General features: G+C 32.1%; 1 protein-coding gene across 1 annotated transcript; it reads left to right on the top strand.

The window, feature by feature from the left end:
* Positions 1–4,313: 4,313 nt before the first annotated feature.
* LOC132732971 (uncharacterized) lies at positions 4,314–13,521 on the top strand. Its single transcript, XM_060719515.1, has 3 exons — positions 4,314–5,914; positions 6,555–6,735; positions 10,303–13,521. Exons 1-3 carry the CDS (start codon positions 4,526–4,528, stop codon positions 10,434–10,436), a joined length of 1,704 nt encoding a protein of 567 aa, XP_060575498.1. The 5' UTR covers positions 4,314–4,525; the 3' UTR covers positions 10,437–13,521.
* The last annotated feature ends 136 nt before the right edge of the window (positions 13,522–13,657 follow it).

The raw sequence follows: 13,657 nt of genomic DNA on the forward strand, positions 1-13,657 counted from the left end.
ACCTCCCTTTATTACTCCTACTCTGATAACGGTTTATTTGTTAAATATCTTTTGATTCGTTGAATATTTTTCTATAGAGATGAGCTATCCAATGGAAAATACTTTTACAAAGCTCGCTAGGAAATTGTAGAGAAGGGACAAGAATCAACAAAACTTAAACAAATTGCAAGAAACTCGCTCTTTTCTTTAGTAATAAATGTTGTAAGAAAAGAAATTTCGGTTCTTTTTAGTTGCCATTTAAAACACGATTTGAACTGGTCTAAATTATACAAATTATGCAGCAAATGGTAAATGCGTTACCTTGCTATCTGACTCCATTAGAAGTTCTAAGAGTAAGGCAAAAGAGATCTTTGAGGAAAGGTAAATTCTGATTTATGATTGCAAACTTTAACTAGTTTATATTAAGCAGTCATCATTTTTTTATTGACCCAGAATCTATTTCTGTCTGTCTAGTGGATTTGTTTTGTTCCAAATATGTTGGGCCATTTGTCGCAGTCCACTCTTAGTATAAGGGAAGGGTGCTGCTAAAGGTTCTGGGCTTGAGGGTTGCTGTAAAAATACAGTGACGTGCTCTCAGAAAATATTTATTATCAAAGAATATGAAGTCAGGCTCGCACCATGAAAATCTTCAGGACCGACGAGTGTCATGGACTTAAGCACAGCATTTGGTAAAGTTCACCATCACAAGCTTCTCCTTAAACTACACAGACTAGGTGTTAGCTCAGAGGTCATCAATTGGACAAAGTAATTTTTATATGGTCGCACCCAACAGGTTGTTGTCGATGGTCAAAACCTACCATTTCTTTCTGGTGTCCCCCAAGGCTTGGTCCTGGGACCTTGCCTTTTCTTATCTTACATAAATGACCTCCCTGATAGTATTTGCAGACGATACGAATTACAGTCAACCCGGCCCCAAGTTAACCCGGCCCCAAGTCAACCTAGCCTCAAAATTGGTCGACCCGGCCCCAAAATTGGTCAATCCGGCCCCACCGCATTTTCATTTGGTCAATGCGGCCCCAAAATTGGTCAGTGCGGCCCCAAAATTGGTCATTCCTGCCCCAAAATATATATTTTCAAAGAAAACTATTCAAGTCATTTTGTTGTATGATGGAATAAAAATGATTTATTATGAATTGAATATTATTAACTATAGAACAATAGTAAAAAAAATGCATAGAATGTCGAGTTACATGTAAAAGATTTGTATAAATTAAGTTTTCATTTTTTTTTTCCAGTTCATTTGATTGTTTTTATTGAATACGTTCATCCGTATAATTAATATTTGTTTCGTTTTTTTTTATTTATAAATCATTTTCAAAGAATATTTACAGTGTAAAAAAGTATTGGAATATTACTAAGTGTTTGAAAAATTGATAGTGTTTTGTGTTTAATCACTTTATGTCATTATGACTGATAACTGTATTGATTGTGGATATATTGTGCGTGACAGACAGGAGGCAGTGACCTGCGATACCTGTGATAGATGTCAGCATCTCTATAATTAATCTTACTTAAAAACTGTTAATGGACACACTTTAGTGTGCTTTTGGTCATTTCTTTTTTTTAACATACAATAACATAGTAATGATTTGAACACATTAAGGTTTCTTTTCCACGATATGTCAATAAAAAGTTTACTTCTATCGTAGAGAGGTTAAGGTTGAAAACAAGACGTCACCTTATTTTAGCGACGGTAAAAACAGTAAACTATGCATGTGTTGCTTGTTTGTTAATATTGATAGTTTTTATATAAAATAATAATAAAAGATATCATCGTTAAACTTTTGTTGTTGTTTTTGTTGTTAATTTTTATATTATTTCTTGATAAGTGTTTATATTTTAAAGCAAAATAAATAATAAAAATGGGGCCGGGTTGACCAGAAATAACATTGGTTTGGGGCCGGGTTGACTTTTACCGGACGATACAATAGTATACCAAACAATCAAATCAAACCATGATGCACAAACCCTCCAAAAAGATCTCAACAGTCTTGAAAACTGGGAATCTGATTGGTCCATGGAATTTACAATGTAATCCAGATAAATATGAAGACCTTAGTATCAGCCGCAAGAAACATCCAATAACATTCCCTTATAATTTACATGGTCAACAACTAAAATCCACTGAGACTGCAAAATATTTAGGTGTAACAATTAGTAAAGACCTATCTGGGACCATATATAAACAACATAACAGCAAAAGCAAATAATTCACTCAGATTTATAAAACTTCAAACAAAAAGGTTAAAGAAACTGCCTACAAAACCTATGTAAGGCCCCAGTTAGAATACTGTTCCACGGTTTTGCATCCTTGGCAAAAATATCTGGTTTACAAAATAGAACAAGTTCAAAGGTCAGCTGCCAGATATGTATACAATGACTACAATTACACCAGTAGAGTATCTAAAATGTTAAGTGAAATTAATTGGCAAACTCTAGAGCAGTTTCTTGTATTATTGGTACATGCTTAAAACAGATGAAATTGGAATTTGGATTAAAAAAACACGTCTTCCATTCTAGCGTTGATATATACCAAGTCAGCCTTCAGATAAAAAAATGACAAAAGCATGTTAAAAGAGTGTGTTATGAAAATATCAGTAAATCTAGTTGTAGAGATGTAGATAACAGATATAAGTAGCTCCTATATACTCCATTAAAATATCACAAAGTGAAAAATTAGGCATTTTGTAGCAAGTAAAACTTAAGGGATGTAGATTTGATCATTTTATATTATACACCATCAGGGCTTCCGTTAATGGGCATATGGACGTAAATAATGCCCGAGAATCGTATCTGTACGCGGAAAATTAAGATCAGAGATGTACCGCTGACCTCCAAAAATTTATAAATTTCTGTGTTCATAATATACCGGTATTTATAATATACCGGTATTTATAAAAGGGATATTTTTCTTGTGTTGAGGGCAAAAAATCACTATCTAGAAATGTTATGTAAAGATCATGATGTTCTTCTATGTCAGTTTAGGGCTTAGCCCCTCGATAATATGAGAGAACAGGATATACATGTATATAAGGGTTCATTCTTTTTTTAGTACACTGTACACAGTTTTACTCCTCAAATATACAAAGGGCTCTCAACCAGGAGATTGCCTACAAAATAATGTTTATTACGAATGGTGATTTACATGTTTCTTTTTTATTTGACTCAGGAATGTACAAATTTACTACAATGTAACTTATATGAGTATTTAAACTGTATTTATAAATGAAGAATTTACCATCTATAGATACCTAATAAGTTAATTTTGTTCCATATCTTTTTTGCACTAAATATTTTTAAATGCTGGGTTTTTATATTTATCTGAGGCAACAGATGTGCTATCAAATAAAACACTTTGGTCAAGGGCAATGTTTTAATCTACAGGCTGAAAATACATGAACCAATTTTAACAGCATTTCAACCCATGATATGGATTGCCAATCTGTTGATAATGAAAACCCTTGAAATGGTTAATCAGAACTAAGATCAAATATTTTCTGTATAAGTATAAGAAATAAAATAATTGCCACAAAGTAAAAGACATTTTAATACAGTCAAACAATAGAATCTACAATGTATCTGTTAACTTGTTTACGGTAATGTGTTGACCCATGCTAAGCTGACCTGTGCTAAGTTGGTTTAGTGCCGAGTTGATTCTTTACATTCTAACAAAGCTCCAGATACAGAGATTGGGACAGAGATGCACAGTGAGCAAATCTCCCATTAAAACAAAAAAAATTCTATCTCTAGAAGACATAGTTTTGTTTGTGATACCTTTTCATAAAATTTGCAATCAGTTCAGCTGAGCTCTTGTATTATATTTTTCATAGATATTTATTGCAAGTATTGATCTATATTTGCAGGTGTTCAGGAAGAAAAAAGGTACAAGTCCTTGTTTCATCATAGTCTGATTTTCTTGTTTAAACTTGCGTACAATTTCAAGATGACATTGATGTTTTCTGTGGCCATGACAACAATAAAATTCAACACAAGAATAGATATTGAAGAATAAGGAGCTAGCAGGGACACTTGTAAAACTTTGTTTGCGGACAAACAATATTATTATTTTGACATGATTTTTGTTATGAAATACAAACTTGATATACAGCACAAATGAGTGGTTCAAATGGGTGATCTATCTCAAGTAGTTTTATCTAGTTTACATCCAGACTTATACAATGCTCTGAAAAACTCTTTGGTATTTTTCTTCAGACTTGCATGGAACTCGCGTATAAGTTTGCCGTATTTGCTATCGTCGGCTTTGTTGGTTTTTGACATCCGTGTCAGAATTCAAATACAGATTAATTTGTTTTAGTGAATGATGTACATAAACATAGAAAATGTGAATGTGTGAAACTTTACAGTCTAGTGATATTTTTTGAACTTTTTCAAAATATGTAACAAAAAAAGATTGATGTAGATATTTTTCTTTGAATTTGCCTTATCAGTTTTATCCGTCCATAATCGTAACTAAGGTTACAGTTCTAAGAATAGAAATTCAGATGATTAAAGAATATCAAAGAAAATGAGCAGAGGACCTAGAGACTTGCGGGATCTTATTTGTGTTTCGAGGCTTACTTTTCGGGAAAGTGATGATGAAGTGTTCAGTGATAATGATAATTTAAAAGGAGACTGGGATGAAATTTCATTGGGCAGTTCAGGGTCATGTGACAGTCGCCAAGGTTCAGCATCTCAGCAGAAAGGTCAATCACCAGATTCTGGCTGTGTTACAAATGGGGGCTCACCTTTGGATTCAAATTCTAGTCAGCCTTTGTTTGAGCCAGACTTAAAGCTTGATCTTTCTTCTTTGAATCAAAAGAAAAAAGCAAAAAAGAAGAAGAAAAAGAAAGCTTTAGAGACTGAGGTGCCTAGATTTCCATTCCCAAAACCTCCCCCTTTACCACCTCTTGGCAGATCACTATCAACAGAGCAAGAAGTGGATCATACAGGCAATATACCACAAAATACAAAATCAGGCACATCAGCTAGATATATAGGTACCAAAAATGTGAAAATAAATGGAAGTAAATCTAAAAGTAAAAACACTGAAGGTGTTGAGAAAAAATCTCTAGATAACTCTGATGACATTGATGAAGAATCAGTGCCTGTTAGACCTAAGTCTACGGGTGGTCGAACATACCGTGTTACTGCTGCTAGTCATGCTGAAAGTGGTGATTATGACACAATGTTAAGTTATATGGATGCAACAGTTGTATCAGGATGGTTGACACGTGCTAATAAAAATGTTTCGGATGTAGCAATGTATATTAATTCAGATGATAATTTTGTTCAATTTGCACACTTTTGGCTCACAGATTTTCCTGATAGTCAGAAAAGGGAGATTTTTGAGCTTGAATTAGAAATTCTAAGAGAAGAACTTGGTTTTGCTTTCGCTCCTGGAAGAGACGAAGGCAAGATCTCACATCGCGATATCTCGAATCTCATTGGTGCTATATTTCGGGAATATCCAGTAAAACTGGTTAGTGCACGGGGCAATATATTGTTTCTGGATTACTTAGACACATTAACATCAGCCAGGACTCCTAAATATAAAACACTATTGTCCGATGTGAAATGCTCAACTAAAAACCGTCAATATGCTCAATGGTTACTTGCCACCAGATCGTTCACCTTAGTTAGTATGTGGTGTGCAATTGTAAACTTTTATCGGAATCTGTTGGGACGTCATGGCAATACAGACGGCAACTCTATTCCTCAAGTACCTTCGGCTTTCAATACAGTGTATGAGAAGAGACTGTTTCAGGCGTTAAGGCGTGGTTACACAGATGTTGTTCATTATTTAAACGTGGGAGACTATGTCAATTTGAGAATGATCGATAGTCATCAGAGAACACTCATATTTACTGCTGTCATGCATAATCAGCCTAAACTATTACAGTACTTGGTCGCAAGGGTAAGTTGAATTAAAATGTTTGTTATACTACTGACTTTTTGCTTCTACATGTAACTGACAATTTTTTAAGAGCCATGGGACAACTGTTGATATAAGTGTCTTTCTGACAACCAAAAAGAAAAACACAAAGGTGAAAGTTACTGTACTGTACAAATGATTAAGTTTGCTTAACTGCGTTTAACTTGGTTATCGCTTACGGCAGTGGTACCCAATCATGATTACCCTTTGTCTCCAGTGTAGAGCTAGGCCAGCCTGCACATTTGAACAGTTTGACAAAGCTCTATAATGTTGGCTAAGTAACTTTAAATTTTCCATTTTATATCCCTAATATTGATAATCATTTTTTCTGGTTGATAAATTATTTATTGATTTAGATTAATGATAATTTTCATCCACATAAATCAGAATTTCATTGTCTAAATAATACAAATTAGTGTAATACAACATTAATACTAATACATGAAAATATTGTGAATAGTTTATTAGTCTGGTTTTATATGTCATACTTATACTTGACTTTTGATATGATTACCATTAATAATATTTCATTCAAATATTGCAAATTATTTTTTTCTCTTAGCACACTTACAAGCTGTAATGAATTTATAGCTTATTTTTTAAATGTTTTTTTTTTCCCCAGGTAAAACCTTCTATTGATATTAACCATGTGTCCGACACTGGGAATACGGCACTTCATGCTGCAGTCAACAATGGTAGTGCCCAGCTTGTGTCCGTATTACTGAAAAACCCAAATATCAATGTAAATTGTGTGAACATGCAATGTGAGAATGCAGCTCCTCTACACCTCGCAGTAATGCATGGTAGGTGTGATCCAGATCCTATATTAAAAAAATTTATTTCAGAAATAATAACTTCAAACCTTTATTGTTTTGTAATTAAAATATGAGCAGAGTTTAGAAATTAGATATGGAAAAAAAAGTATCAATACTGTCTGTATCAAATAGAATTTTGCTTCCTAATAATAAACTCAATACATTGTATTTTAAACTCTGAAAAAAAGTTGGTAGATGTCAGACCTGGGGATGATTACATTGATCAGTAATTGATTTAATTACAATTACTTTCAGATTTTATTGTAATTGATTACAATTGATTACTCAGACTTGCCTCTGTAATCAATTAAATTACAATTACTTTGAGAAAGTAATTGATTGATAATTGATTACATTCCATGTATAACTATAAACAAAAGTTTCTTAATGCTATTTATTATATACATTATATACATTATATACACAAAGGATTTCCAGCTCATCAACAGTCATCATTTTCACACACTTTTAGTTACTGTCACATCACTTTATCATATTTTAGCATTGCACTTTAGCATCATAAGTTCATGAAACCGTCTATCAGTCAGACTGCATCTATCAGGACGGAAAAGTTTACCCGCAACTCTAAACAAACGCTCTACAGGGGCCAATGATGCAGAGATGGTCCTCAGTCTTCTTGGTGTAGGTTTCATAATGAACTCTCTGCAACAGAAATTTTTAAAAGTGTCAATTGTACAGTATACTGTATACAGGTGTTAAAACAGGTGTGAAAACAATAAATTTTTATATGGGAATTCAAAGAGACAATAGACTTTACAAAGAAATTATCAGTTTTTTTAACAAACACTTCAATGGTACAACAGTATCCATTATAATATAGACACATTGTCTATCACCTTCCAAATAACTGTTGCATATAATTAAAATATGGTAATATGCATCTGAAATAAACTCTAGAATATACAAAGTAAAGAAGTTATCTACATTGTTTGAAACTTTTTAAAACATGGTTTAACCAAAATATGTGAAACAAAATTTAACATACCTTTATGTGGGTAATGAAATTTGAATGTGACTTAGTGTTTCCATTTATCTTCTTAGGGCACAATTTGCACTGTGCTGTCACATTTCCAGATGTTTCTTTAGGAAATTCAAAGACATCATAAATCCAATGATTTGACATTATGGTTAGAATTACCAGCCAAACAATGATGTCTATCTTTCAGTTAGAATTTGGTTAACTGTATGGATTAAAACTTATTTCTTCATTGTGAGTGATGTCTTAAAACATCTAACTATATATATATTTTACTACCTTAGTTAAACTGTAACATGTGAAATAAATCATTTGAATTTCAATAGTTTCATGTAAAATCTGAAAGTAATCAATATCAATCAAATTGTAATCATAATTACAGACTGAATTTAAGCTGTAATTGATTAATTACAATTAATGTAATCAATTTTGAGCAAGGTAATCAATTACATGATGATTACACTGTAATCATGTAATCAATTAAAAAATCGATGATTACGATTAGTGATTACCCCAGGTCTGGTAGATGTTTCTTGTTTCTTTTCTCACATGTCAAGTATTCATAGATATTTAGAAGATGAAATGAGGCTGAAAAACAATGTATCTGATTATGCTTTTTATCACATTACACTGTAATTGGTGTTTTACATTAAAGGCACATTATGCCTCAAAAATACATTTTTATGCCCCCGCCATGTAATGGCCGGGGCATATAGTGTTACCCTGTTCCGTCCTTCCGTCCTTCCGTCATTCCGTCATTCCGTCCTTCCGTCATTCCGTCATTCTGTCATTCCGTCATCATCAGTTTCCGTTCATTATCTAAGTAACGGTTGCACACATTCAATTTAAATTTGACATATGGATATGTCATGAGAAAATACAGGTCAAGTTCGAATTTGGTCATGGTTCGATGATTTTTGGCAGAGTTATGCCCCTTTTACTTTAAAATAATATGAAATTTTCAGTTTCCGTTCATTATCTCCCCAACGATACAACACATTCAACTCAAACTTGACATATGGATATGTCATGAGAAAATACAGGTCAAGTTCGAATTTGGTCATGGTTCGATGATTTTTGGCAGAGTTATGCCCCTTTCACTTTGAAAATAATATGAAATTTTCAGTTTCCGTTCATTATCTCCCCAAAGGTACAACACATTCAACTCAAATTTGACATATGGATATGTCTTGAGAAAATACAGGTCAAGTTCGAATGTGGTCATGGTTCGATGATTTTTGGCAGAGTTATGCCCCTTTCACTTTGAAAATAATATGAAATTTTCAGTTTCCATTCATTATCTCCCCAACGGTACAACATATTCAACTCAAACTTGATATATGGATAAATCAAAGGAATGCGCAGGTCAAGTTCAAATTTGGTCGTGGTTCAATGATTTTTGGCAGAGTTATGCCCCTTTCACTTTGAAAATAATATGAAATTTTCAGTTTCTATTTATTATCTCCCCAACAGTACAACACATTCAACTCAAATTAAACATATGGATACGTTTTTGGAATGCCCAGGCCAAGTTCGAATATGGTCATGGTTCAATGATTTTTGGCAGAGTAATGCCCCCTTTACTTTGAAAATAATATGAAATTTACAGTTTCTGTTCATTATCTACCCAACAGTGTTACATATTCAACTCAAATTTGACATATGGATATGTCAAAGGAATGGGTAGGTCAAGTTGGAATTTGGTCATGGTTCGATGATTTTTTGGCAGAGTTATGTCCCTTTCACTTCGAAAATAATATAGATACATCTTAGGAATAAGCAGTTTAAGTTTGAATTTGGTCGTGGTTCAATGATTTTGGACAAACTTATCTTTCTTCAATGTTGGAAAAATTTTGAACTTTCAGTTTCAGCACTCATACTTTTGTGGAAATGTATGTAGCCATTATTTTGGCTACAAATATGAAATATGCTATTTTCAAAAGGTTAAGACTAAATAATTTCAGTGCTTTGAACATTGTATGAAAATGGTTTGTGTTAACATTGAAAAAGTTTTAAGGGCTTTGAACTGCAAATGAAAAAAATAATTTGTGCAAACAAATTTGGAACTAAATATTATAACATCTGAAATTTTGGCTGCATGCGGGGGCATCCGTGGCATGATGACACATTTCTAGTTTTTCAATTCCTTAGAAATGTCAAACATGTGTTAAAAATGTTATGATTATGGTTTTTGAGCATGTTACTGTTAAATGTTTAAGAACTGAAGAGAGTAGCTCTGAATGTAATGTGTCTGAAAGGTAGCAAAATTTAAACAAAATAGTATTAATACTTCCAAGCATTTTTTTTTAAAGTGCAACAACATGTCAAAAATGAAAAGTTTTTGAGAAACAAAAATTTTAACATATCTGAGGCATAATGGGCCTTTAAGTGAAATAGCTTTATAAAAGAAATTTTTCAAATAACTGCATCAACGATGCTCTCTATAAACCACAGTTAAAAATCATTTATAAAGATGCATGTGGGGACTCTTTGTCATGTTACTATATCAGTTCCTTTACAAAACATTCTCACATGTCTATATGTTATAATTTTTGCAGGTCATAAAGATGTTGTACAACTACTGCTGAAAGCTGGTGCTTCCACAACATTAAAAATGGGAGATTTGTCACCTGTAGATATTGCACGAGATTTCGACCACCCAGAGATTCTCGAACTTTTTGAGACTAAGTAATTGAATTGTAACAACATGGGGAATCAAAGAAGTGTTATTGCATTTAGTGCATAATATACATGTTTTACAAGTCAAATACAATATAATATATGTATTGGCAAATAAGATAGGATTTACCTTAAGTTAATCAATGTGCTTAACATGATATCCATTCAAGGGTATATAGTGAGTGAAAAGTGAAAGTCAAAATAATAATCCCTTTCAATTCTATAATTTACTTTGCATGAACGATAAGTAACTCGCATTGTCTAAAGAAATTTCTGTAAATATCCATTGTCAATAATCTGTAACATCCATTTTCAAAAAATAGTGCCAGGGCAGTCTTTTTTCTATTTTAGGCAGATTTATATTTTATCTTAAACATTTTTCAATAACAGTGTTGGTCAGTCACTCTTTTGAAATATATAGTCAATTCAGATAATCTTGACAATGGAAAATTGAGCATAATGTCTTTTTAAACAATGTGTAATATCTGTGTGTTAAACAAGGCACAGATGGCAAGTGAGGATTTCCTCCATAATCAAAATTGGACAGTCTTCCTGTACTTGTAATAGACTTGAAACATAGATGTATTTTAAGAGGAAGCATATCTAGGTCAGTTAAATTTTAATGGATGAAATGCAATAAATTACTAAAAGAAGGCCTATGCCACTAACATAAGAGCCGAGCCAGCTCATACATTTACATGTATATTGTCAGGTTTTTTACTATTGGCTGATTATTAAAATATATTGATATTGCAATACCTTTAATTACATGTAATAGACTGTTCAAAATACCAAATGTATGGAAATGCTACTTCATCTATCACATACAGTACTTCATCTATTACATACAGACATGTATGTTTTGTTGTTGTTTTCTAGTGGCATTATTTGTTTCCTCATCAACCTTTTATCATTGGTAATGTTGTCCGATTATAGCATTTGTCCATCTTTACATATCAAGGCTAAAAAGAAGGGATATATAATATAAAGTGACCATCTTGTGTTTAAAACATTTATAGAATATAATGTCTTTGATGTTTAAAGCAATGTACATTGTGTAGGTATTTCCCGATTGTTTACAATACTTATCTCCCATGCCAAAAGTTGCTGCCATTTTGGGGGTTAGTATTTTATATAATATAATTGACAAAATAAATTGTATGGGAAAAAATCAATATAAACTGCTGATTTTGGTGTCTTATCAAATTGTTTGATACATTTGAAGGAAAATATTACAATACCAATATGTAAAAGATTTTTATCAGTTTTCAGGAACATGATAGAATTATTAGAGATTTTTATCTTAAGCATATTGGGAATGAGATTCAAAATTGTGACCAGGGGAGGTAATAATTGAAATGTCTAAAACATCTATGGTAATTCACATGTCTGTAAGAACTTAATGTGATTGATGTGTTTTGAAGACATGCAAGAATATTTATTTTATTGTTTTGCTATGTACACTGCAAGTTATTTGATCACATTGACAATGCTTTTATTCCTTACTTCACACAATCATGTCTTCAAGGTCATAATTGTAGGTCACAAAGCAAAACCCATAGATAAAGCAAGGGTTTGTACTCAATTTTTCCCTTTGTCACCGTTCAGATCTGTTCACTATTTTTGTGAGAAGATGTGTAAGAGGCAAAATAGCTCAGTCGATAGAACTGCGGAATGGTATTCTGATGGTCTCCTATTCGAGTACCAGTTGGGCTGCACCTTGTGACATCTTTTAAGAAATTTGTTTTTACATCTGGGTCATATTGAAGTTTAGTTAATCTTTGTAAGGCACAGCAAACATTTCAATGGATTTATAACCTAATTTGGATTTTGGCAGAGGGTTGTAAACAGCCTTATATAATTGTATGCGTGTTTGTAGACTGGACATTTCTGTTATAACTGGAAATTAACATTTGTTTCTGCTGATTGTTGATAATTGTATGATTGTCGGATAAATATATTATAATGTTGCAGGTATTTATTATATTTATTGCTTCACCATGTTGCTTCAAGAATTTTTGTTCACTTGTTTGTATAAAACATAATGTATGTATTCTATTTTTTAAGATATGAAAGTTTAATGTTTTTGCTGTAAGCAGAATTTATATTGAAAGATATCTGCATGGCAGATTTGAAGTTTCACATTTTATTTATTTTGTTTTTGAATTTTGATAATGATGAAGTCCTCCAGATATAATTACAGAGTATGTATTATAAACTGCCAGTACATGTATATAGGTACCTGAGAGTTGACAATATTGATTGATGTTCCTGGTCTTTAACACCCAGTATTACATACATGTATTAAGAAAAAGTATTATTATTGACATATTGATGATATTCACTGTCAAAAGGTAGTAGAACCAAATTTAATTCAAGTTAAAAGCTTTTTATTTAGGTTACAATTAGGACAAGTATATTGTTGGTCAGCCTGTCATATATTACACAGAATAAAGTAAAAAGATTTTGTGCCAAGATTTACACCTGTTTCACTGTCTAAAAGGTCAAGGTCATAATTAGAAGTAAGAGGACAATAAATCTCAATTGATCTTTATGTTCCTTAGTTACATATAGTGAAATGTTTTCTGGCAAACATAAACATTGTAATTATGTTGTTTTATGTACACCTAGGTTGACATTTTAAGTATGAACTACTGGTAGAATGTAATTTTTGAAAGCAAACTTTCATTTTTCTATTCAGGTTGTCCTGTAAAAGCTAAAATTTGAAAAATTTCTTGTGTTTATAGTTATGCTTTTAGGACTTATATATGTATATGATGCTTAATTAAAGGAAAATTGATAGAGTTTTCTTTTTTAGAATAAGAATTCAAACTGTCTGTTATAAGAGTGAATGTTGCTGTAAATGTTGAAAGAACATGATATAATTTTGTATGACTGACGAAGAAGTCAGATATAGAAATTTTAATTTATGTGTGTGTATATGTTGTGAAGCTTCAATTGAATAGATGATTTAATATTTACCATTGTTTGTGACTTCATACAGATAATGTTGTTTTTTTCCTGTGATAAGATAATGGATTTATAAGAAGTTATTGAAGTGTTACTAAGTATTTGATAGTAAAAATACCATTTGACAAGATTGTGTTGTGTTGTTTCTTTTGAAAATGTATAAAGGGCTCTTGAAATGGACTGCAAGACTTTGAAATTGAATGAAATATTTTTAAATGATATTGGTCCAAATTATGGACATCATGAAATGCATTATGGGTAGTG

This window comes from Ruditapes philippinarum, unplaced genomic scaffold (assembly GCF_026571515.1).
Source record: "Ruditapes philippinarum isolate M1 unplaced genomic scaffold, ASM2657151v2 ctg2105_1_1_1_1, whole genome shotgun sequence".
Classification (NCBI taxonomy): domain Eukaryota; kingdom Metazoa; phylum Mollusca; class Bivalvia; order Venerida; family Veneridae; genus Ruditapes; species Ruditapes philippinarum.

What these genes read in the sequence shown, in the direction of transcription:
- LOC132732971 (XM_060719515.1), top strand. Translation starts at nt 4,526, where the DNA reads ATGAGCAGAGGACCTAGAGACTTGCGGGATCTTATTTGTGTTTCGAGG. An exon ending in TACAGTACTTGGTCGCAAGG is followed by an intron (nt 5,915 to 6,554) that starts GTAAGTTGAATT and finishes TTTTTTCCCCAG; the next exon opens with GTAAAACCTTCTATTGATAT. An exon ending in ACACCTCGCAGTAATGCATG is followed by an intron (nt 6,736 to 10,302) that starts GTAGGTGTGATC and finishes TAATTTTTGCAG; the next exon opens with GTCATAAAGATGTTGTACAA.